The 23,491-nt window shown below is 40.4% G+C and overlaps 1 protein-coding gene and 1 long non-coding RNA gene across 7 annotated transcripts in view; both read right to left on the bottom strand.

The window, feature by feature from the left end:
- The window catches only part of LOC102220736 (NACHT, LRR and PYD domains-containing protein 3-like), a 46,216-nt gene that overhangs the window by 10,974 nt on the left and 11,751 nt on the right, over positions 1-23,491 (bottom strand). The window contains exons 1-6 of one of the 6 annotated variants that reach the window (XM_023345662.1): positions 6,161-6,179; positions 6,018-6,035; positions 3,819-3,915; positions 3,645-3,743; positions 1,057-1,128; positions 373-448 (exon numbers count right to left, since the gene is read on the bottom strand). In XM_023345662.1, coding sequence (XP_023201430.1) covers positions 373-448; positions 1,057-1,128; positions 3,645-3,743; positions 3,819-3,889 — 318 coding nt within the window. In that variant the 5' untranslated portion in view covers positions 3,890-3,915; positions 6,018-6,035; positions 6,161-6,179. Of the gene's footprint in view, positions 1-372; positions 449-1,056; positions 1,129-3,644; positions 3,744-3,818; positions 3,916-3,998; positions 4,102-6,017; positions 6,133-6,160; positions 6,180-13,019; positions 14,850-14,950; positions 14,998-15,779; positions 15,954-20,858; positions 21,033-21,112; positions 22,908-23,491 lie in introns of those variants that run through there. The other 5 variants (XM_023345661.1, XM_023345663.1, XM_023345665.1 and 2 more) reach the window with 5 other exon arrangements.
- On the bottom strand, positions 7,973-8,896 carry LOC111610799. Its single transcript, XR_002753779.1, has 2 exons — positions 8,817-8,896; positions 7,973-8,635 (listed from the first exon to the last, which is right to left on the bottom strand). It is a non-coding gene; the product is annotated as an uncharacterized LOC111610799 (long non-coding RNA).

Below are 23,491 nucleotides of genomic sequence, written 5' to 3'. Positions count from 1 at the left end.
GAATAACAGAAAACTAAGACCTAAATGGTTTAGCCAATGCTGTGAACTACCATTAAATTTAGAGGTTTGTGAGTTGGGGGATGACCTATTAACATTTTTTAAAAGGGAAATTTGATTGTAAATGTAATCTGAATTATTTGCACAATATTTCCATCAACTTTAACTCAATAGGGAATTTTCTTCAACAGACTCTTGTCAGTTCTTTTCTGGGGCCATTGTTCATTGTGCTCCAATAGTGGAGCTAAATAACCAATTGTGAGTCATTGTTAGAACAAAATAGGTGCTGGTGGAAAATCCACTGGTTTATAATTTGCAGCAAAGAGATGACTATGAACACAATAGACAGAAAGCAGTAGATGTACATTTACTGACCTTAAATATGGAGTCCAGCTCTGTTTGATGCTGTTGGGGAGACTGACCACTAGGAACCTCTGAGATCTGCTTCACTCTGTGGAGGAATCATAAACACTTTGCTCACATTGCAGCTCTCCACACACACAAGAAAAAAAAGGACGTTTCTGTAGATCCAGCCAGGTAACAAAATTAATGTCATAATGACGTTTAGAAGGTGGACCCAATAGTAGCAGTCAGGAGTAGTGAAGGGCCAGACGACACAGAAACCTCGACACATGCACCGAGCTAACAAGACGAAACCCTGTGTTATTTTAAGAAAAACCATGTGACGGATACAGTTCCTGTGTTCCTTGTGTACTAACTTGTGTGACATAGTTAGCACACAAGTAAAACACCATCTGAACTCACTTGTACCTGGATACAAAAAAAACAGGTCCACAGTTGGGTGTGTCTGCAAACAAACAATATGCAAAGCAAAAAACAAATAGTGCTCTCACCATAGCAACTGTCATCTTCAGATGCAAATACAGAAGTAATGGAAATTCTTAAAGAAAAGTAAGGCGATCTGAATGCTGTTGAACACATAATGTCAGCTGCACTTCCTGTATTCAGCTAGTAGGTACAAGTGAAAAGGTCAAGATGGTAATAAAACAAAAACAAATGCCCAGATATACCAAGTTACAACATTTACAAACAGCTCACCTCTTTGGAGATGGAGGTTGGTCTTTTTCTGACAGTTGTCCAGATGAACAGCTGGACAGTGAGGGCTGAGCTCTGTCATGTAAAACAATCATGTACAGTAAGAGTACTGTGGCTGACAGGTGCATTGGCCTGACCCTAAACCATTTCACCATCTGTGCAATAAATGGTGAAATGGGCTTCTAACACATGATGCAGCACAACACAAACACAAAAATCAGACTGTAAATTAAAAAAAATATTTAAAAGTTTGAAAAAGATTTTTTTTCTCTTTTTCAAACTTTCATGCCTGTTTTTTTAACAGTAAAATCAATCAATCAAATTTCATTTGTATAGCACATTTCAGCAGCAAGACATTTCAAAGTGCTTTACATCATTACAAACACAGAATCACAATGCAATATAGAATCAATCATTAAGTCAAGTTACATCAATAAATTTGTAATTGATTACATTTCAAATACAATTCTAAACAGGTGGGTTTTCAGTTGAGATTTAAAAGAAGTCAGTGTTTCAGCTGTTTTACAGTTTTCTGGAAGTTTGTTCCAAATTTTTGGTGCATAGATGCTGGAAGCTGCTTCTCCTCGTTTGGTTCTGGTTCTGGGGATGCAGAGCAGAACCAGAACCGGAGGACCTGAGAGGTCTGGAAGGTTGATAGAATAAAAGCAGATCTTTAATGTATTGTGGTGCTAAGCCGTTCAGTGATTTATAAACTAACAACAGTATTTTAAAGTCTATTCTTTGAGCTACAGGGAGCCAGTGGAGGGACTTTAAAACTGGTGTTATGTGCTCTATCTTCCTGGTTTTAGTGAGAACGCCAGCAGCAGCATTCTGGATCAGCTGCAGCTGTTTGATTGATTTGTTGGACAGACCTGTGAAGACGCTGTTGCAATAATCAGTACGACTGAAGATGAACTCATGGATGAGTTTCTCTAGATCTGGCTGAGACATTAATCCTTTAATCCTGGAAATGTTCTTCAGGTGATAGAAGGCCGACTTTGTAACTGTCTTTATGTGGCTCTGGAGGTTCAGGTCAGAGTCCATCACTACTCCCAGGTCTCGGGCTGATCGCTGGTTTTCACAAATAAGAGAAACAACCAAGTATGAAAAGCTGGAACTTTGCTCCACAACATGGAAGTACTCCAGACCACTAGGGGGAGTTTGGAGTGGCAAGTATTACGCAAATATGCTGATGTTCTACTGCAACAAACTGTCAGTTTGAAAAAGACATTAAATATACTTTTCTTTCTTCCTCCAACTTTCTTCTGCAAATCTGATTAAAATCCTGAAATCCCGTCTTTACTGAAGGTCTGGTCCCTTATGTTGTTTGAATCTCCTTGGATTTGTCCACTGCGACAGACTGGCAATGTGTCCAGGGTAACCCCGCCTCTCGCTCGAAATGTTAGCTAGAGGTAGGCACCAGCACCTCCTGACCCCTCTATGGACAAGGGTGTTAGAAAATGGATGGATGGATTTGTCCAACATCTGGAGCATTTTCATTGTGTGGTGCAAGTTTGCAGCGTTTGATAGTTGCTGTTTTGCAGCATTTTTCCTTTTGCTGCAGCATTTTGTCCGCGTCAATATGTAAAATGCAGATTAAAGTTGTGGAGAGTCTGATGAGTTTATTAAAGCAAACAGAAAACTTTCAAAAGAACAACAGAGCTAAAGGGAGAACTAAAGAGGTCCGTTGTATGGGTTGTAACAAAACGAGTCAGTATTTGTGTTTCCATTGACCTTATAATTGTGCAATTTGATTTGCTTAATGGAAATGCAGCATTTTAGAAAAAAATCAAGTTTCTCTATGAAAAGTGTTAGCAATGATGAGGGTTATATTTCTCTTTGCCAGTGTCAAAATTGGTTTATTTCACAAAACTGCAATAGAAGCACATTTTCTGCACATGATCAACAGCCAGATGTTGCCACTGGTGTAAACCATGAAGAAGAAGATGACAGGAAGTAGTAGGTGGATGGGAGAAAGAAACTTGAACCAAATGAAACCATAATTAGAAAGAAACATTAAATAAACAAATCAGGAAAACAAAGAATAAGACTAACTGTAGTGATACAAGGAATAAATTAAAATGGCAAAGTATAAGAAAAACAAACAATAAAGAAATTATCAAAAGAGGAAACAACTAAAACAATCCAAAAAAGAAATATCAGTCTGCAGTTGCAACATTTATTTATTTATTTTTGCATTTGTTTTCTACAGGTTTTTGCTTCTATTTTCTTGTGATTGTATTTGTTTTTGTCTTTGTGTGCTTTGGAGTTTGAATCTTTCATGTGTTTGCAACATATTTCATTATTTGTTATGTGTTTGCACTTGTCAGTCACCATATAAGCAACCAAACTAAGGAATATAATCCACTAATTACTGCATCATAACTCAACTGTGATTAACAACATGTTTTGGTTTTGTTTTACAGCCCCACCCAGGTCTGATTACCTACCAACCTGATAAATTACTAAATCACTAAAACAAAAGTACAATAAAAAAATAAATTTTTTCTTCTATGGGCAAATACTTTTCTATACTACAGTATATGTTGGGATCACATTTTAGATATTTAGATTGTTTAGATGTAGCTCACCTCTTTCTAGATGAAGGCTGGTTTGATTTAAAATCAGTAAAATCCTGTTTGGACTTAGTCTCCCAGGATTCTGGTTCCACTTCATCGCCATATTGTTTGCTGTAAATAAAGTTGCTTAAGTTATGCTTTGCTCTAACAGAGTGAAGACACAAAAACAGTAGAAGGTCACTTCACCTCTTAGCTTTGCTCTGGTTCTCAGTCTCAGGCAGAGTTTCTCCTTCTTTCAGCTCCTCACTCTGATCCATGATGCTGCGTTCAGGGACACATCGATCTGCAAACAGCTTTTATATTAATCTACAGAGACAATCACTCACCTGTACTGCAGCTCTATATATATTGTATTTTTTCTCTCACATCATTCCACCGTATTCAATACTGCTGCGATTACACCAAACATAATTTTGCTTTACATTTTGCTCTAGACGCGCGTTGAGGACTATTCACAGCCTCAACATGCCACCACATAGACTTTGAATGTAAACCAGACACGCCTGACGCTCAAAACGCGTTTAATGTGAACGCAGCATAAAACTATCAACTGACATTATTATGGAACAATACAAGTCAACAAAGAAACACAAAGGGAAGTGGCAAAAACGCAGAACCTAATTTGGTACTTCCTACTGAATATTTAAACAAAATGTTAACTTCCCTGTTATTAAAGCATAAAAGAACCTTCAACCTTCATATCTGTGTTATGCACTTTGAACTGCTAGTAAATATGATTATTCATTTAATATTACAATAGTTAATAAAGTTGAAAGTTATTTTAGTCAAACTAGCAAATGTCAGATGCTGCTCTGTAAATGCCAACCTATGTTATGGAACAATAGGTGGCGTGACATTGAACAGGGATGATGGTGGGTAAACTGTATGGTTACACTGGGAACAGTCAGTGTAAACATACAGTGTTTACAGTGCAAACTAAACTGTGCAGAAAATATATGTGAATAATTTTAGTTTCACTTTAGCTTTGTCCACAGTGTGCACACAATATGTAAGGACATGTAGTCTGCTGTATGTGTCAAAGTTAATTAGAAACACAAAATCAAATACATGAAACTCAAAAACTTGCAGCAAAGCTCAAATAAAAACGTTGTTTGAGAATAAGCCCAAGCATGAGAAACGGACATAGGATTGGGGCGAGGTACATGTTTAGGCTACATTAAAACAAAACGGTGCCAAACTAGAAAGAAACGATAGAATAATGGCTAAAACTTGCATTATAAGATAAACAATGGATCAAATGAGCTTCAGCTGTTCCTCAATGTACAGAAAAACCAAAAAAAGAGTGTATAGGAAAAAGAAGAGAGGAAAATACCCAGAGCTCAGGTTTCAACGCTTGTAGTAATTTGATCTGCTGTGAAAACTGAACTCAGAACTTTGCTTTTAATCCAACCATTTAAATTACAAGTAGGATCAAACAGTGTTCTTAGAAATATTTCAAAGAAACTGTGGGTTATGCAGTTCAAAAACACAATAAACCAACATAATGACTGAATATTTAACTTTTATTGCCAACAGCATCTCATCTGTTGACACTCCGCAAATCTACTTTATGGGTCACAAATAATACAAAGAAATTATCATGAAATTTGTCATTTTAACATGACAAAATGTGGAGAAGTTCCAAAGGTATGAACAGTTCTGTAGGACAGAAAACATTATTTCACTTTAACTGTTCTCACAGTTATAAGATATTTTAGATATTATTACCAGATCCTTATTAACATCGACACGCCTGCTCTAAAAACAGCTTCATCGAGTCCTAAGTATGAAGGCTATATATTAAATTAATAACAAAAAAAAGTCCATCCATAGAGGATTTCCAAGCTTGTTAGATTTTTCTTTCATAGTTTTCTGTGTTTTTTATTATTTTACATTAATAATTATAGTCAGAGGTGGATAAAGTAGGTAGATACCTAAAACATAAAAATAGTACAATTTGACTTTTTAACTCAAGAAAAAGTAAAAAGTAGCTAAGAGTAAAAAAGATTATGAAGACTATTGAAGTACTGAGAAACGGATCATAACGTTTGTTAAATTATGTCAGAAAAAAAAGTTACCTGCAAATTTTGACGGAGATCCTTAAGATATAATTAGTTTTAAGATATAATTAGTTTTCAATAAAGTTACAAGTAAATGATGTTCAACAATAATAATGTTTCAGCGTTAAACTGCTGACCACCAACAAACCAACACACAGCCCTAACCGGAGTTTTGTTAGAAATAAATGAAATAGCGAAAATAAACGAGACCCGTTCGGATCATTCATCGTGACTAAACAGCTGCTGTTTTACCGCATAATGAGAAATAAAACATAAAGAGCGATTCTCTAGATTTCCTACAGTGTTTCCGTTGTTTCGTTCTTACCTTCAGTTTTAATTTGATCTGCAACAGGAAAAATAAGTGAAAAATATTTTTAGGTTTTTCCTCCAGGTGAGAAAACAGATTCTTTGTTTCTATTCCCTGATTCACATCTAGTTCATCTAAATGCAGCGGAGGTAAAAACACACCTGTGTAGTCATGATGACGCGTCCCGCTTAGCCATCACGTGCTGCAGAAGATCACGTGACATTGGTTGACACGTGATCTTCTGCTTGTTTCCGTGTGTCATTCCCCATTATTGGTTCCAGCTGTCCCTCATGTCCTGATATCCCCCACATATATTTAAGTTCACCTGTCATCTCATTATCCCTGGATCCTCTGTGTTCCTTTGTAGTGATTGCTGCATGGTGGCATTTGTTGTGCTTGGCAGTGTTCCAGAGCATCTTTGCATTTTGACCTCATTAAAACATTTTTCTCACTTCGCTCTGGGTCTGACTGCTCTCGTCCTCATTTCCACCCTCAGTACAAATACTCAGTTTTACATTGCAGAGGGTCCTGGTGGTTCTAAACTTCTTACATTACAAATAAACATGAGCACTAGGAACTTCAGTGTTTTTCTCTGTCATGAAATGCAGTGAGAGGTGGTGAGGTTGACGCAGAGGCCCCAGGTTGAAGTGAATTAAAATGATTTAATGGTGAACTGCAATGCCAAAAATCCAAAATCCAGGCAGCACAGATAAGCACACTTAAAGCTCAGAGCTGGTAGCAACATGTATAATTGAACGACAGAAACACCAGACTGGTACGACACCAAATGAGACGAGGACCCGACAAAGACACAGAGACACAAGTGCTGACGAAGATAAGATTAGAGGATAAGATCAGCTTCACATGTAAGTATCGGCCAATCACAATCCCCCAAAATTAAGGAAATCGACGCCCAGAACTTTGGCAAACCCCTTCTGTTAAAAAACCAAAACTCTAACAAATAATTTGACATAAAACAGCTAAATGTTACTCCTAATCAGCTGACGAGTAACATTTCATCATTACTCATTTATAGTTAGTTAAAGAATCTGTAAATTCAGCTTATTTACCTGTGAACCCTGAGGGGTCTGGAAGGTTGCTATGACAACAGCAAATCTTTACTGTATTGTGGTGCTGAGCCGTTCAGTGATTTATAAACTAACAGTATTTTAAAGACTATTCTCTGAGCTACAGGGAGCCAGTGTATGGACTGTAGAACTGGGTGATGATCTCTAACTTCCTGGTTTTAGTCAGAACAGCAGCAGCAGCATTCTGGATCTGATTGATGTCTTATTCAGACCTGAGAAGAGACTGTTGCAGTAATCAATGTGACTAAAGAAAAACACATGGATGAGTTTCTCTAGATCTAGTCCTCTAATCCTGGAAATGTTCTTCAGGTGATAGAAGGCCGACTTTGTAACCGTCTTTATGTGTCTCTGAAGGTTCAGGTCAGAGTTCATCATTACTCCCAGATTTCGGGCCTGATTTCTAGTTTTCAGCTGTAAGAACTGAAGCTGTTCGTTGACCCTAGATCGTTCCTCTTTAGGTCCAAAGGTAATAACTTCAGTTTCGTTTCTGTTGAGTGAAGAAACTTATGGCACATCCACACAAATAAAGTCAGTTCAATATTTGCTACATTTTTCCTCCTAGACATTACAATACAACACAAATCCTCATCCATGTGTGGATGGAAAGGTAGATTCATAACAAATGTCATTTTCAGATTACAAATACCAACCATTAATAAAATTTCAGCTGATGATGCAACAATCCCAGCAGCTTGGTGGAAACAAAACCATTCAGCAATTCAAAAACCCAAAACGGGATTTTAGCCGATTTTCTCTGGCCAAAAGATCGGAGAAGACCGAGTATTAGGAAAAACTACACCCAAGTATGAAAGTTTAGTTTCACACAGAGGCTTAGTGGTTCATTTTTCATTATTTATTAATTTAAAACGCTTTTTTTGAAGACTCTCAATATTGATTGATTTTATTTTATACTCCACTGTTTTCCAGCCTATATGCATTTATAAAATCTCCACATACAAAATATGCAAATAAAATGATCACATAAAAATCATGAGCTCCACAGAAATACCACCACAGAACATGATATGATATAAAGGTCAATAAAAAACCCACAGCCATAAATGTTACACATGGAAGAGGAATTATCTGCAATTTGTAAAGATTGTAACACAGAAAAAAAATTATTATTTTCTTAACTACGTTTAGTCCACTACCTAAAACAAACACAAGTCCCTAAAATTAAAACAGATACATTTCTCTTAATGAAACAGATTCATTATCACATTTAGCCACTAGGGGGCAGCTGTTTCATTAACTTCTTTATGAAAGTATCATGATTTTTTAAAATTCACACAGAAATAGAAATTCTCTCTATTTTTGCTTAATGTCATAAGTAAGTTTAGTCCGACTACCTAAAGCAACCATAATCCCTACATAGAAGGAACAGGAAGTAAAAACAGATAAACCAAGACAAACATTTTGGATCAGATTCATTCTCATTGTTAGCCACTAGGGGGCAGCTGTTTCTTTAATCTTCACTGAACCGTCGCTCAGCAGGCGGACCTTTATGTCTGGAGGCAGCCCTCGTCTGATCAGTTCATCTTTAATCTGCAGAAGAAAACATGAGATGAATGTGAGATACAGTCAGTGGTGAATTATAAAATATACTGAACAGAATCTGATTAACACTGTAGTAAAACTTCAGGTTTTGATTTGACATTTGAGTGAAATGTGTTTGGATTAAACTCAGGTTGTGATGGTTTGTGTTAAAGTCCAGGACATCACTGACCGCTTTCTCGATTTTATCTTTATTGTCTTTCAGTGACAGCGTAGTCGAGATCTTCAGCTTCAGAACCGTAAGACGAGCTGGAAGAACAAGAGATCAACATGGTATAAAGACAGGAGGACTTGTAGTTGTCAAAGGGAGAGCAACGGTGGTTGAAGTCACAGCTAAGATAACAGAAACATGAGTTCAGGACATAAAAAGTAAAAATAAATCAAAGATGAAAAATAAAGAATTGACTCATCGTCCTACTTAGATGTGTTGAGAGGAGGACTTGGAGTTGCTATGGAGGATACTGGGATAACAACAGCAGAAACATAATGAGTTCAGGAAACAAAAAATAAGATTATTGGTCAAACAGAAAGAAATGACTCACTGTTTCCAACCGTCACAATGACACATCGAAGCTCAGACTGGTAGACAGAACTGGAGGCACTGGGGAGATAATTTAGCACCAAAACTTTAATGTTAAACTCTTTCTGAAAATAACTGTAAGATGCAAAAAAAATTTTTTTAGTCCATAAATATGTGTTTTTTGTGTTTAACCAGAGACTTTAAAGTCTCTGGTTAAATTTTACTTTTCTCATAATTGTACCCACATCAGTGGGGAAAGTCCATTTGTTCAGTTCTTATGGATCACTGCTTCAGCAACTTCTGTCAGGATCAGGAGGGATTTTCCTAAAGTCATTTTGTATCACTGAAGGTGACCATTATTTTTATTATTTTTGTACTTAAGTACATTTCAAAACCTGTTACTTTACTTTTGCTAAAGTAAACTAGTTATGTTTATCAGTCTTTTTAGATAAGTAACTGTATTTCTACTTAAGTAGAGAATATAGAATAGAATTACTTTATTCATCCCAGCAGGGAAATTATTTCGCAGTTACAGCAGCATAGAGACAAGACACACAACATCCACCACTGAGTATAAGAACTTTTGAAACTTGTGATCAGATACAGACTTTGCCTGGACAGCAAAACAAATGGGATGGCTTTCATTATCATCAATGTCAGACAGCGTCCATTTTAAAATGAAATTTCCTGAACCAGATGAACTCTTGGTCGTGCTGAACGGTCCGCTGAACAGGAGCTCAGTGATCCTTTAACACACAGGAAACACATCAGTCTGTTTGGTTACATGTGCAAAATGTCCTGAAAACATCTGTTATGATTTCTGTATCAAAATGATCTGACAGCTAAAAATAATTAATGTCCAGGTTTTATGTGTTTTGTACCAGTTTGGAGTCATTGTGTTATTTTAACACGATAAAGATAAAATTTCAGATTTTCACCTTGAATTATTTAGAAGCTTATCTCTGATTAGAAACAATATTTATTTCTACTCACACAGACTGAGTCGCCTCTGCTCTGATGTTGATTTCTATCGTCTCAGTAACGTTTATGAAGATCTGAGCTCCATGTTCAGGAGTTGGAGGCAGAAACCTGGGCAGATATTCACCTGCTGTGCAGGACGGAGCTGCAGGATCCACTGGAGCAATGCAGGGAAAAATAATTCAGATAAACTAATATCTGAATTATATTGAATATATTAAAACATATTCAAAATGGTTTGTCTAGATGAACAAGTGGGCAGATGAATTCAGTAAATTTACACTTTGGTCATATAATCCTTAGTAGGTGATCTTCTTGTATTACATTTCTGTATATGGAAGTTAAAAGCCTGATGTCCTTTAATAATCTTTAGTTATTGATCATCTTTAAACAGACAATTATTGAATATTTAATTTATTTACACCAGTGTTTCTTTTTGTCAGGTAAAACAAGCTGATTGAAACAATAAATCAAACTTTTGAAAATAAACTGGACAGAGATTTGGCTCATGAAGCTGTTGGTGCTCAGTGAATACGTTGAACCATCCCAACAAGTCATATTGATGGTCCATCTGGGAAAATCCTCCATCATCAGCTGAACTGCATATGAACCTTCATCACTGCTGTTAGTTGGACTGAATGATAGAGAACAAGACCGGAAGAGGACAGAGAGAGAAAGATTAACAATGTTATGTGTTAGGTTTTTAGATAAATACAAATATAAATATTAAAGTAGACTTTAAGGACTGTGAGAATCTATGTCTGCTCTCAGAGTGTGTGTGCCTTTAGCAGCAGGAAGCAAGCCGAATTGGGAGATAGATGGCCTGGAGATAAGAGTGACACCTAAAAGGAGAGATCATCAAAGACTAAGGTTCAAAGTTTTATAACCTAGAGGGACACAAGAACTTGAGTTTATGACCCAGAGAATCTCGGGAACTGGAAATGCAGGATGACACCATTGTTTAAGAAGAGACTCTGTGTTGACAGCTGTGGTTTCTGTTTTCCGCACCTTCTATGCAAATGATTTGTAACTTAAACCACGACTCAATGTAATAAATATGCAATTGCAAAGGAGCACGTTAGAACTGGTCCGGAGACAGAGATAAGGAGTTGTCCCTGGGCAGAGTTCGCCGTTCAATTGTAAGAAATTTAACAGTCTCTCTGTGTCCTTATTTTTGTCCAGCGAGAATGTCAGGTAATAGACCTAACATTATGTTATATTTAATGTTCTCTGTTATGGATTTATGTTGTTTTTGTTCATACCAACAATATTTGTTTTTATTTTAAAAGTTTCTGTCATGAGATGCAGTTGTAGAGTGGTGAAGCTGATGCAGAGGACCCAGGTAGAAGTGAATTTGATGATTTAATAATCCAAAAATCACAGTAATCCAGGCAGCACAGATGAGCGGGAGGCAAATGCTCACAACTGGTAGCAACTGGCAACATTAAATGCGACACGACAGAACAGATAGACTGGTACGACATGGATCCGACAAAGACACAGAGACACAGGCGGTATTAAATACACAAAATGTAATCCCGGAATGAGACACACTTGGGAACAATCAAGGGGTAGAAAAAACAACATGGAGACTCAAGACACAGAAACCCCAAATAAATACACAGAGAAACTCAAATCCCTACAGTACCCCCTCCCAGGGCAGCTCCAAGATGCCCAAATAGTAAAAAACAAAAACACTAAGGTGGGCGGAGGGGTGCTGGACGGGGGGCCAGAGTCAAAAACAACCCAATCAGGGTGGGCAGTGACGCAGGAGGTGAACCCCTCGTGGGAGGTCCAGGAACCGGCGTAGGAGACTGACCCATGGAGGCGGGTCTGGGGGCCAGCGTTGGCGCAGGAGGTGGACCCATCGTGGGGGCGTCGGCAGAAGAGCTCTGGCCTCGGCAGACCCCACGGAGGCGGATCCGGTGGGCGACGAGGAGTCTCTAGGGGGGCAATGAGGGGCCACAGGGAGAGGGAGAACTCCCACCCACAGGGGCGGAGAACCCACCTACAAGGGCAGAGAACCCACCTACAGGGGCGGGCACTAGAGGCGTGGTTGGAGCTGAGGTGAATGCTGGAGCTCCGGCTGGAGGTGGTACTGGTCCCGGAGATGCTGGAGCGGTGGAACGAAAGTTCGGCTTAGGAGACAGATGGTCGCCAGCCATGACGGCAATAGCTGTCTGGCGTTCCCACCCTGCTTCCCACTGCTGCTCCACCAAACGGAAATGGGCAGACCTGCCCTCCAACACCAAAAGGAGCATGATGGTAACCTACAGGCATCTGAACACAAAGTATGGCTCTGCCATAATTTCTCTAAAGTCCTTCATTGTTTCCTTTAACTCATTCCAAGGAGTTGGGTCCATGTTGATGTTCCTTTTCTTAGCATTCCTCACCGTACTTGTGGTCGGGTCCTTCGTGAAATGCGGTGAGAGGTGGTGAGGTTGACGCAGAGGACCCAGGTTGAAGTGAATTAAGATGATTTAATGGTGAAATGCAATACCAAAAATCCAAAATCCAGGCAGCACAGATAAGCAGACACTTTAAGCTCAAAGCTGGTAGCAACTGGTACAATTGAATGACCGAAATGCCAGACTGGTACGACACCAGACAAAGACAAAGAGACACAGGTGGCATTAAATACACAAAGGGTAATCACGGAACGAGACACACCTGGGAACAATCAAGGGGTAGACAGGACAACACAGAGACTCAAGACACCGAAACCCAAAATAAACACACAGAGAAACTCAAATCCTTACATTCAGTGCTGCCAAAAATGCTTTATTTCAAGGTGCCTGTACAAGAAAGTTAAAAACAACAAACAAGAAGATAGTAATAAAAAAAATCAAGCAGATTAAAAATAGACAAAGTAAACATTAAAATTTTAAATACAGTGAATGAATAGAATTTAAAAAAATTAAGTATAGGGTACTTCAAATAAAAAGTTTTTAATCTTGTTTTAAATAAACACAAGGTAGGGGCAGTCTTACAATGAGCAGGAAGCTTATTCCAGAGTGTTGGAGCATAAAAGCTAAAAGCTGCTTCACCATATTTACTTCTGACTCTCAGAATAGTTAGTAGGTTTGATTCTGATGATCTTAGAGGTCTGAGTGGTACATATGGTTGAAGAAGATCAGAAATGTAGCCTGGGTTTCTATTATGAAGTGCTTTGTAAACTATTAAGGAGATTTTAAATTATATTCTCTTAGGCAGAGCAGTAAGCAGGCTAGGTAGAATACTAGTAGATGGGCCATTTTGCACAGAAAATGTGAATTTTAGATCTGTATTGATACAAAAGTTTCAACATGTGTTTAAAGTGAAAAATGCATTAAGATTATTTTACTGACTTGGAGAACTCTTCACAGACAGGCACCAGTGAATATCAAAGGGCTTATGCATCCTTTTGTCCCTTTTAGGTGCCTGTCGTCCTATGATCAGAGTTTGATATTGATTCCCTATACTAAGTTAAAAATAAAAGGAGATATATCTTCTAGTTCAGAGCCTCCTTCTTTTAGACTTCAGATTTGTGGAGTCTGTGGTCCCTTTGTAGTTATTTGCACAAGGTTCCTTCCTTACTTCAATAGCATCTTACAAGCAAAAAAAAACATACAGTGCTTCACAATAAACAAATACAACAGTTCAAGAGCCAACAATGGCTTCTTTTAAATCAAACTTGTTCACATAATTTAAACTGTTATTGGAGGTTTCTGTTTTTGAGATTTTGAGTGTATGCATCTGATAAATTGTTGTATAGAGACTGGGTTCAGATACTGCTGGTAAGATTATCTGCCTGTTAATGACTTATATTTTGTGAAGTGGTGTCAGTCTATTTTAATGTTTTGTTGTTTTTTACTCTTTTGAATGCAAATGAGTTACGTCTGATGAAATCTTAGGAATATAGACATTAAGAATTAGCTCTATAATGACTGTGTGTGACTGGGTAAATCTGAACTTGGACCACACGATCTTCTTCCATTACTCTAGAGCCCAATCTTCACAGTCACTAGTAAATTGCATACAAAAAGTACAGAAACCTTTGTGTTTAATTGCATGTTAAATAAATTGATCTTAAAAAAATGTGAATCAACACAGGATTAAAATAAAGTCTTACTTACATAGATGTTAATCTAAGAACATATCTTGGACTTAAAAAAGTTAGGTTGCTTCCACCTTGAAAAAATGACTAAAATGAGCACCAACTCCCTGGAACGATCCCGACACCAAATCCTGGATAAAGTGGTTCAGCGAATTTGGTGTTAAAGGTGTAGAGGTGGATCAGTGTATCTGAAGAGACTCTGTAGAAGGACAGAGTCCCAGCAGGACAGTCCACATACACAGCTACTCTGCCAGAGAGAGACGAGGAGGAATGGATAAAAACCTTTTTACTATCATGCCAGACAGTATAACCATCATCTGAGCAGATTAGACACCAGGAGTTATTATTAAATCCAAACCAGCAGTCATCACTCTCTCCCTTTCTTTTTATTCCCCTGTAACTCACTGATATGTAGACTTTTCCACTCCACTCCACCTCCCAGTAACTGCAACCAGTCAAACCATCAGTACACAGCAGCTGATGGAGATCAAATCTGTCTGGATGATCAGGATACGGCTGCTTCTCTTCCACACGTGTCACTTTCCTGTTTTCATCAGAAAGTTTGAGGAATTTGTTTACAGTGTTTAGGTCGACTGTTAGTGGACAGGAATCTGAAGGACAGAACAAACACAATGCCGTTACTGATGTATAATTTTCTGAATTCATTCATGTAAAGATGAGACAATCTGCTATGAATCAAAAATGCCCTTACACTTCCTCAGACCTGCTGTCATCCATTTGTGTCCTGCAGGCTCCATGCTGTAAGAAAGGAGGCGTTTTGATGGTATTACCACTTTTCTGTTACCAATGTCTAATATTTTATTGGTACTATCAGTTCAGTTATAACAGATTCCTTTTCCTCATTCTGTTGCATAAGCTGTATATTATTTAATAAAGTTCAAATCCCAGCATGAATAATCCTAAACATACAGCAAGAAATTAAAAAGGTATAGATCTGTCGGGATTGGGTTTTTTCCGTGTTTTGAGTTCTCTGTGTTTTAGGTCTCGGTGTTGTCCTGTCTACCCCTTAATTGTTCCCAGGTGTGTCTCGTTCTGTGATTACCCTCTGTGTATTTAATGTCACCTGTGTTTCTGTGTCTTTGTCGTGTCCTAGTCCTATGTGTCCTACAAGTCTGTCTTTGTTGTCCATTTGGTTGCCCTGTTGCTACCAGTGTTAAGCCAGAGCTTTCCACTCAGCTGTGCTGCCTGGGTTTTTGGACTTTTATATCTTGGATCTCCATTAAAATCTTTATCTTCGTACACCAACCTGTGAACTCAGCGTTTGCCTCACGACTTCACACCACAATTCATGACAAGATCAATTCATGTTTATGAATTAGATCCAATTTTTAGTCACAGCCCCGTTTTCAAATTTAGATTAAAAAAGAAAAAAAAATGTTATGCTGTGATGGACTGACAGCCTGTACAGAGTGTACCTGACCTCTCGCCTAGTGACTGCTGCCATATTTTGCACTGTCAGTTCTGAATCTAGCATTAAGCAATAGCGTAGCACTATGTGGCTGCGGAAAATATTTCCTTACCTCAGAGAGTCCAGTTTGAAGCTTGGATTCTTCAATATAGCTGCTAGACTCTTCATTCCTGCCTCTCCTGGATTATTGTAGCTGAGGTCCAGCTCCGTCAGGTGAGAGGAGTTCACAGTCAGAGCTGAAGCCAGAGCAGCACAGCCTTCCTCTGTGATCAGGCAGCCTGAAAGCCTGCAGACACAAACACATAATGTTGAAAAAAATCATCTATATTCTCAAAGTGACACATTGGTTAGAACTGTTAGAATAATTAGTTGGCCTGCTAAGAAGGTTAGAGAACCGTGTCTGTTGAGCAGCAGTCTAGATCCTGGCCTGTTGGCCTGACAAATAGTAAATATTATATTTTCTATCTCCCAGTGTTGCTACCTAAAAATTAGAATGACAAAGTGGGGTTGCATTGGTCAAAAAATTCTGCTAATTCAAAACTACATCTTGGTATATTTCCCATTAATCTCAACAGATTCTCTCCAATTGAATGGATCTTCTTGGGATTCATTCTGGGGAGCAGGCAGATGAAGACAGACCTGGAAAAGGTTTAAACGGTCCTCAACTGGCCAACTTCATCTTCTTGTAAATAGTTGCAATGTTTCCTATGTTTTGCCAACTTTTACTGTCACTTCATTATGATAGACAAACTGCAGTTACCCTCAACAGTCTCATATCCACCAAAAAATATTCATTTAATCCCCAGAAGCAGAAAAATCTTCTGACTTGAACAAAAAAAAAAAAAAATCAAAGCTCCCACCCTGATCCAACCAGACCAATCATAGAATTAAACACCTCAGACTCAGGAGCACAGGCAGTCCTTTGGCAAATCTCCTTTGTTAACAACACATTATAACACACAGTCTAGACCACTTTCTATAACACACTAGAACGTCGTCTAGATTTTATCAATCTAGACTATTTTCCATCTCTTGACTTGATCTAACAACTTGCAAAGTCCAAACCAACGTATTTGTTTATTTGACCAGAGTACTGTATATTGTTTCCATGTGTCATTCCCCATTATTGGTTCCAGCTGTCCCTCATGTCCTGATATCCCTCACATGTATTTAAGTTCACCTGTCATCTGATTATCCCTGGATCCTCTGTGTTCCTTTGCTGTGATTGCTGCATGGTGGCATTTGTTGTGCTTGGCCGTGTTCCAGAGCATCTTTGCATTTTGACCTCATTAAAACATTTTTCTCACTTCGCCCTGGGTCTGACTGCTCTCATCCTCATCTCAACCCTCAGTACAAATACTCAGTTTCATATTGCAGAGGGTCCTGGTGGTTCTAAACTTCTTACATTACAAATAAATATAAGCACTAGTAACTTCAGTGCTTTTCATTACATGCAGTGCTGCCAAAAATGCTTTATTTTTTTATAACGTTCAGCAAATTTGTGATTTTAGACACTTTAATCTCAAAGGTTTAGAGACAATTCCTTTGATGTCATTCTTTAGTTTCTGCTCCGATTAGTCACCTGCAAGACATTTTCTAGACAAATTTGTTCCATTACAAATAATGTTCAGTCAACTTAATTTACTACCAGTAAATTAAGTTGACTGACTTAATTTACCTATAGCAAATTAAGCTTAATTGATCAGTCAAATGTTAGACACATTTAACCAATCAGTGAAAACAGGGTGCACATCAGCTGAGTCTTCAACGCCATAATAAAGATAGCAAATACCTAAGTAACTTTTCAAAATTACATTTTACATTTTTAGGAAATGTACAAAAAAATTCCCTTTTTCCCACTAACAAAGTGAAAATCTGTTAGTGACTACTTTGTGTAGATTAAAAAAGAGAAATACCTTCAAATCAGTAAACAAAAGCAACAAAATCTGGAAAAAAAAGAAGAACTTGGAATATTTTACAGATATAGTTTAAAGCCACTACTTTCATACAGAGGGACCAATTTTACACATTTATTCTGAACGTCTACAAAATAAAAACAATTTGCAAACTGCTGTTGCTGGGGGGAGCATGTCAGCAAGAATGAGAACTATGACTTGGGAGGAAAGATATATATTTTGACACTGGTTGTTGATCGTTGCTGGGATCAATACTGATGTTTGAAAATGTAACTAACATTCGTCGATTCTGATATTGTTGACAATATATTGTACATCCCTACAACAAGTGAAGATTTTCACGTGAAGACCATTTTGCATTTATACTCGAGTTACCTTGATTAATCTGAAACATGTAACATATTTTTTACAGTAGCATGGTATTATACAGGTCAAATTAAAACTTTCATATTATTTCCCTTAGACAAGTAAGAAAAATTCCTTGTTCATTGTATTACTCAAAAGTATTATATTTTTTATGTTTTTCCCTAGATAGTAATGTTTTGCTGGACTGACTCGCCCACTTCATATCAGCAATGAGGCTGTTTTTGCTGCAACTGCTCTCTACTGCCAAGTCAGAGAAAACTCAATACTTGGTACAGTTTTCTTTTTAAAATGTACACAAAAAAAAATGCTTTAGACATGTTTCTAAAAATGTAAAACAAAGACTTCAACGCTCACGTGGGCAACGATAGTGGGACCTGGAGGGGCGTGGTTGGGAGGAACGGCCCGCCCGACCTGAACTCGAGTGGTGTTCTATTGCTGGACTTCTGTGCTCGCCATGGATTGTCCATAACGAACACCATGTTCAAGCATAAGGGTGTCCATATGTGCACTTGGTACCAGGACACCCTAGGCCGCAGTTCGATGATCGACTTTGTCATCGTTTCATCGGATCTGTGGCCGTATGTCTTGGACACTCGGGTGAAGAGAGGTGCGGAGCTGTCCACTGACCACTACTGGTGGTGAGTTGGCTCCGGTGGTGGGGGAGAAAGCCGGTCAGACCTGGCAGGCCCAAACGTGTTGTGAGGGTCTGCTGGGAACGTCTGGCGGAATCCCCTGTGAGACGGAGCCTTAACTCCCATCTCCGGCAAAACTTCGAACACGTCCCGGGGGAGGTGGGGGACATGGAGTCTGAGTGGACCATGTTCCGTACCTCCTTTGTCGAGGCGGCCGATCGGAGCTGTGGCCGCAAGGTTGTCGGTGCCTGTCGCGGCGGCAACCCTCGAACCCGTTGGTGGACACCTTCGGTGAGGGATGCCGTCAGGCTGAAGAAGGAGTCCTATCGGGCCTTTTTGGCCTGTGGGACTCTGGAAGCAGCTGATGGGTACCGGCGGGCGAAGCGGCATGCGGCTCGGGCGGTTGCTGAGGCAAAAACTCGGGCGTGGGAGGAGTTTGGAGAGACCATGGAGAAAGACTTCCGTACGGCTTCTAGGCGATTCTGGTCCACCATCCGGCGTCTCGGGGGGGGAAGCGGTGCAGCACCAACACTGTTTATAGTGGGGATGGTGTGCTGCTGACCTCTACTCGGGACGTTGTGGGCCGGTGGGCAGAGTACTTCGAAGACCTCCTCAATCCCACCAACATGCCTTCCATTGAGGAAGCGGAGCCTGGGGACTCTGGGTTGGGCTCTCCAATCTCTGGGGATGAGGTCGCCGAGGTGGTTAAAAAGCTCCTCGGTGGCAAGGCCCCGGGGGTGGATGAGATCCGCCCGGAGTTCCTTAAGGCTCTCCGGGCGGAGCCTTAAGGTGTGTTGGTTGACGCGACTCTGCAATATTGCATGGACATCGGGGGCAGTTCCCCTGGATTGGCAGACTGGGGTGGTGGTCCCCCTGTTCAAAAAGGGGGACCGGAGGGTGTGCTCCAATTACAGAGGGGTCACACTCTTAAGCCTCCCTGGCAAGGTCTATTCGGGGGTCCTGGAGAGGAGGGTCCGTCGGATAGTCGAACCTCGGATTCAGGAAGAGCAGTGTGGTTTTCGTCCTGGTCGTGGAACACTGGACCAGCTCTACACCCTCGGCAGGGTCCTGGAGGGTGCACGGGAGTTCGCCCAACCAGTCTACATGTGTTTTGTGGACTTGGAGAAGGCGTTCGACTGTGTCCCTCGGGGAGCCCTGTGGGGGGTTCTCCGGGAGTATGGGGTACCGGGCCCTTTGATACGGGCTGTCAGGTCCCTGTATGACCGGTGTCAGAGTCTGGTCCGCATTGCCGGCAGTAAGTCGGGCTCGTTTCCGGCGAGAGTTGGACTCCGCCAGGGCTGCCCTTTGTCACCGATTCTGTTCATCACTTTCATGGACAGAATTTCTAGGCGCAGCCAAGGTGTTGAGGGGATCCGATTTGGTGGCCTTAGGATCTCATCTCTGCTTTTTGCAGATGATGTGGTCCTTTTGGCTTCATCAGATTGTGATCTGCAGCTCTCGCTGGAGCGGTTCGCAGCCGAGTGTGAAGCGGCCGGGATGGGGATCAGTGCCTCCAAATCCAAGGCCATGGTCTTGAGCCGGAAAAGGGTAGAGTGCCTTCTCCGAGTCAGGGGGGGTGTCCTGCCCCAAGTGGAGGAGTTCAAGTATCTCGGGATCTTGTTCACGAATGGGGGAAGAAGGGAGCGGGAGATCGACAGGCGGATTGGCGCAGCGTCTGCCATCAAGCGGGCGCTGTACCGGTCCGTCGTGGTGAAGAGAGAGCTGAGCCAAAAAGCGAAGCTCTCGATTTACCGGTCAATCTACGTTCCCACCCTCATCTATGGTCATGAGCTTTGGGTCATGACCGAAAGAACGAGATCGCGGATACAAGCGGCCGAAATGGGTTTTCTCCGTAGGGTGGCTGGGCTCTCCCTTAGAGATAGGGTGAGAAGCTCAGTCATCCGGGAGGGACTCAGAGTAGAGCCGCTGCTCCTTCACATCGAGAGGAGCCAGTTGAGGTGGCTCGGGCATCTGGTCAGGATGCCTCCTGGACGCCTCCCTGGTGAGGTGTTCCGGGCACGTCCCACCGGGAGGAGGCCCCAGGGAAGACCCAGGACACGCTGGAGGGACTATGTCTCTCGGCTGGCCTGGGAACGCCTCGGGATTCCCCCGGAAGAGCTGGAAGAAGTGGCCGGGAGAGGGAAGTCTGGGCCTCCCTTCTGAAGCTGCTACCCCCGCGACCCGACCCCGGATAAGCGGAAGAAGATGGATGGATAGATGGAAAGAATTTTACACTCTATATTTTACATAAAATGTGAAACATAGAATTTAAATTACCTGAGAATCTTGAGTTCACAGTTGGGACTCATCAGTCCCTCACAGAGCAGCTTCACTCCTGAATCTGTCAGGTCATTGTTACTCAGGTCCAGATCTCTCAGACTAGAGGTCGTTGAGCTGATAAATGAGGACAGAGCTTCACAACTTCTCTCTGAGAGGTTACACCCACTCAGTCTGAAAAGACAAAGATAATACAAAGTAATTGTATTATCGTTATTAGGCACTTTTATAAAACTGACTACACCTGTACTTACATAGCTTTGCTGGAGGTGTTGGCTATTGGCAGCAATCTCTGAAGAGCTTCCTGTGAAGCACAGTATTTCTTTAGGTCAAATGTCTCCAGATCTTTCTCTGATGAAAGTAGGATGAAGTGCAGAGCTGACCACTGAGCAGGAGACAGCTGGTGTGCTGAAAGACTTCCTGTACGTAGAGATTGTTGGATTTCCTCCATCAGAGACTGATCATTTAGTTCACTTAGACAGTGGAACAGATTGATGCTTTTCTCAACACACAGATGATTATTCATCTTCTCTCTGATGTACTGGGCTGTGTGTGTGTTAGCTGTCAAGCTTTCTTCCGTCTGTCTCACAAGGCCTCCTAAGCGACACCTATTGGTCTCCAGTGAAAGACCAAGTAGAAAGCGGAGGAACAAGTCCAGGTGTCCATCTGGACTCTCTAGGGCCATGTCCACAGCACTCTTGTACATTTCTATCTCTGAGGATTCATGGCGTCTTGTTTCAAAGTCCTTTGATTTCATTTCTTCCTTTGCCAGCAGATTGATTCCTGATTTGATGAAGGTGAAGTGAACATGAAGAGCAGCCAGAAACTCCTGAACACTCAGGTGGACAAAGCAGAATACTTTACTCTGGTACAAACTTCTTTCTTCTCTGAAGATCTGTGTGAACACTCCTGAGCACACTGAAGCTGCTCTGATATCGATGCCACACTCTGCCAGGTCTGATTCATAGAAGATCAGGTTTCTTTTCTGCAGCTGATCAAAAGCAAGTTTTCCCAGAGACTCGATCATCTTCTGGTTCTCTGCGCTCCAGTGTGAATCTGTCTCAGCTCCTCCATCATACTTGATGCCCTTCAGTTTGGTCTGCACCACCAGGAAGTGAATGTACATCTCAGTCAGAGTCTTTGGCAGCTGCTCTTCATCACTTTTGTTCAACATGTCTTCCACAACTGTAGCAGTGATCCAGCAGAAGATTGGGATGTGGCACATAATGTGGAGGCTTCTTGATTTTTTTATATGGGAGATTACTATTCTGGCCTCCTTCTTATATCTAAATCTTTTTGTGAAGTAATTGTCCTTCTGTGGGTTAGTGAATCCTCTGATCTCTGTCCTCATGCCAATAAACTCAGGAGGAATCTTATTAGCTGCTGCAGGTCGTGTGGTTATCCAGAGGTGAGCTTTGGGAAGCAGGTTTCCGCTAATAAGGTTCGTCAGAAGAACATCTACTGAGGTGGACTTTGTAACATCTGTCAGGATCTCATTGTTGTGGAAGTCCAGTGGAAGTCGACTCTCATCCAAACCATCAAAGATGAACACAACCTTTAACTCTTCAAATTTTAATATTCCTCTGGTTTCACTAAAAAAGTGGTGAACAAGCTCCACCAAGCTGAACTGCTGGTCTTTTAACAGATTCAACTCTCTGAATGTGAATGGAAACGTGAACTGGATGTCCTGGTTGGTTTGGTCTTCTGCCCAGTCCAGAGTGAACTTCTGTGTTAGGACTGTTTTCCCAATGCCAGCCACTCCTGTTGTCATTACTGTTTTAATTGGTTCTTCTCTTTCAGGTGAGGGTTTAAATATGTCTCCATGTCTAATTGCCGTTTCTGGCCTTTCTGGTTTCCAGGACACTGTTTCAATCTGCCTGACCTCATGTTCATTATTGACCTCTTCAGATCCTCCCTCTGTGATGTAGAGCTCTGTGTAGATCTCATGTAGAAAGCTTTGATTTCCTGATTTTGCGATTCCTTCAAACACAGACTGGAACTTTTTCTTCATGTTAGACTTTAGTGTTTGTTGACAGGTGGTGAATGATTCTAAATGAATGCAAAAAAACAAATTAATATAATTTCTTGACTTGTTATATATTTAACTTTAAAATTATTACAAATCTTTTCCGTTTGTTATATTTTTATAGCTTCTAAATCAAAACATCTAAGAACCAACCATTTAAATCTTTTAGCCAGATTTATATATAAAACACAACTGAATTATTTAGATAAAACATTAAAAGAGCATGTACTTCTCAGTTTTTATATGCTATTAACTGAGTTATTATTTAATCCTAATAATATCAACATATAATATTTTCAAATTTTGCTACTGAAACAAAACACACAGACAAGAAAATGCTGAACTACTGGGATTCTAAAGTACAAGCAACCTCAGTGATAGAGGCTATATGCAGGTAAGATGGAAGGTTCAAAAGTATTTCTATATTCCACAAGGAACAACATCTTTCCTGATGTTCATCATCATTTTCTGCTTGTCTTTGGATCAAAAAAATTACCGTTGCTTGGCAATCTATCAGCCAGTAGAATGAAAGTGTTGTACTGGGTGCATTTGTTTTCTTCTAGCAGGTGTCCCTGTGTGGCTACTATCGATTATAGCAACCTGCACC

Source organism: Xiphophorus maculatus, chromosome 14 (genome assembly GCF_002775205.1).
Source record: "Xiphophorus maculatus strain JP 163 A chromosome 14, X_maculatus-5.0-male, whole genome shotgun sequence".
NCBI classification, from domain to species: Eukaryota; Metazoa; Chordata; class Actinopteri; order Cyprinodontiformes; family Poeciliidae; genus Xiphophorus; species Xiphophorus maculatus.
Note: the sequence above shows the minus strand (reverse complement) of the source record. Positions and strands in the feature narration are given on the sequence as shown.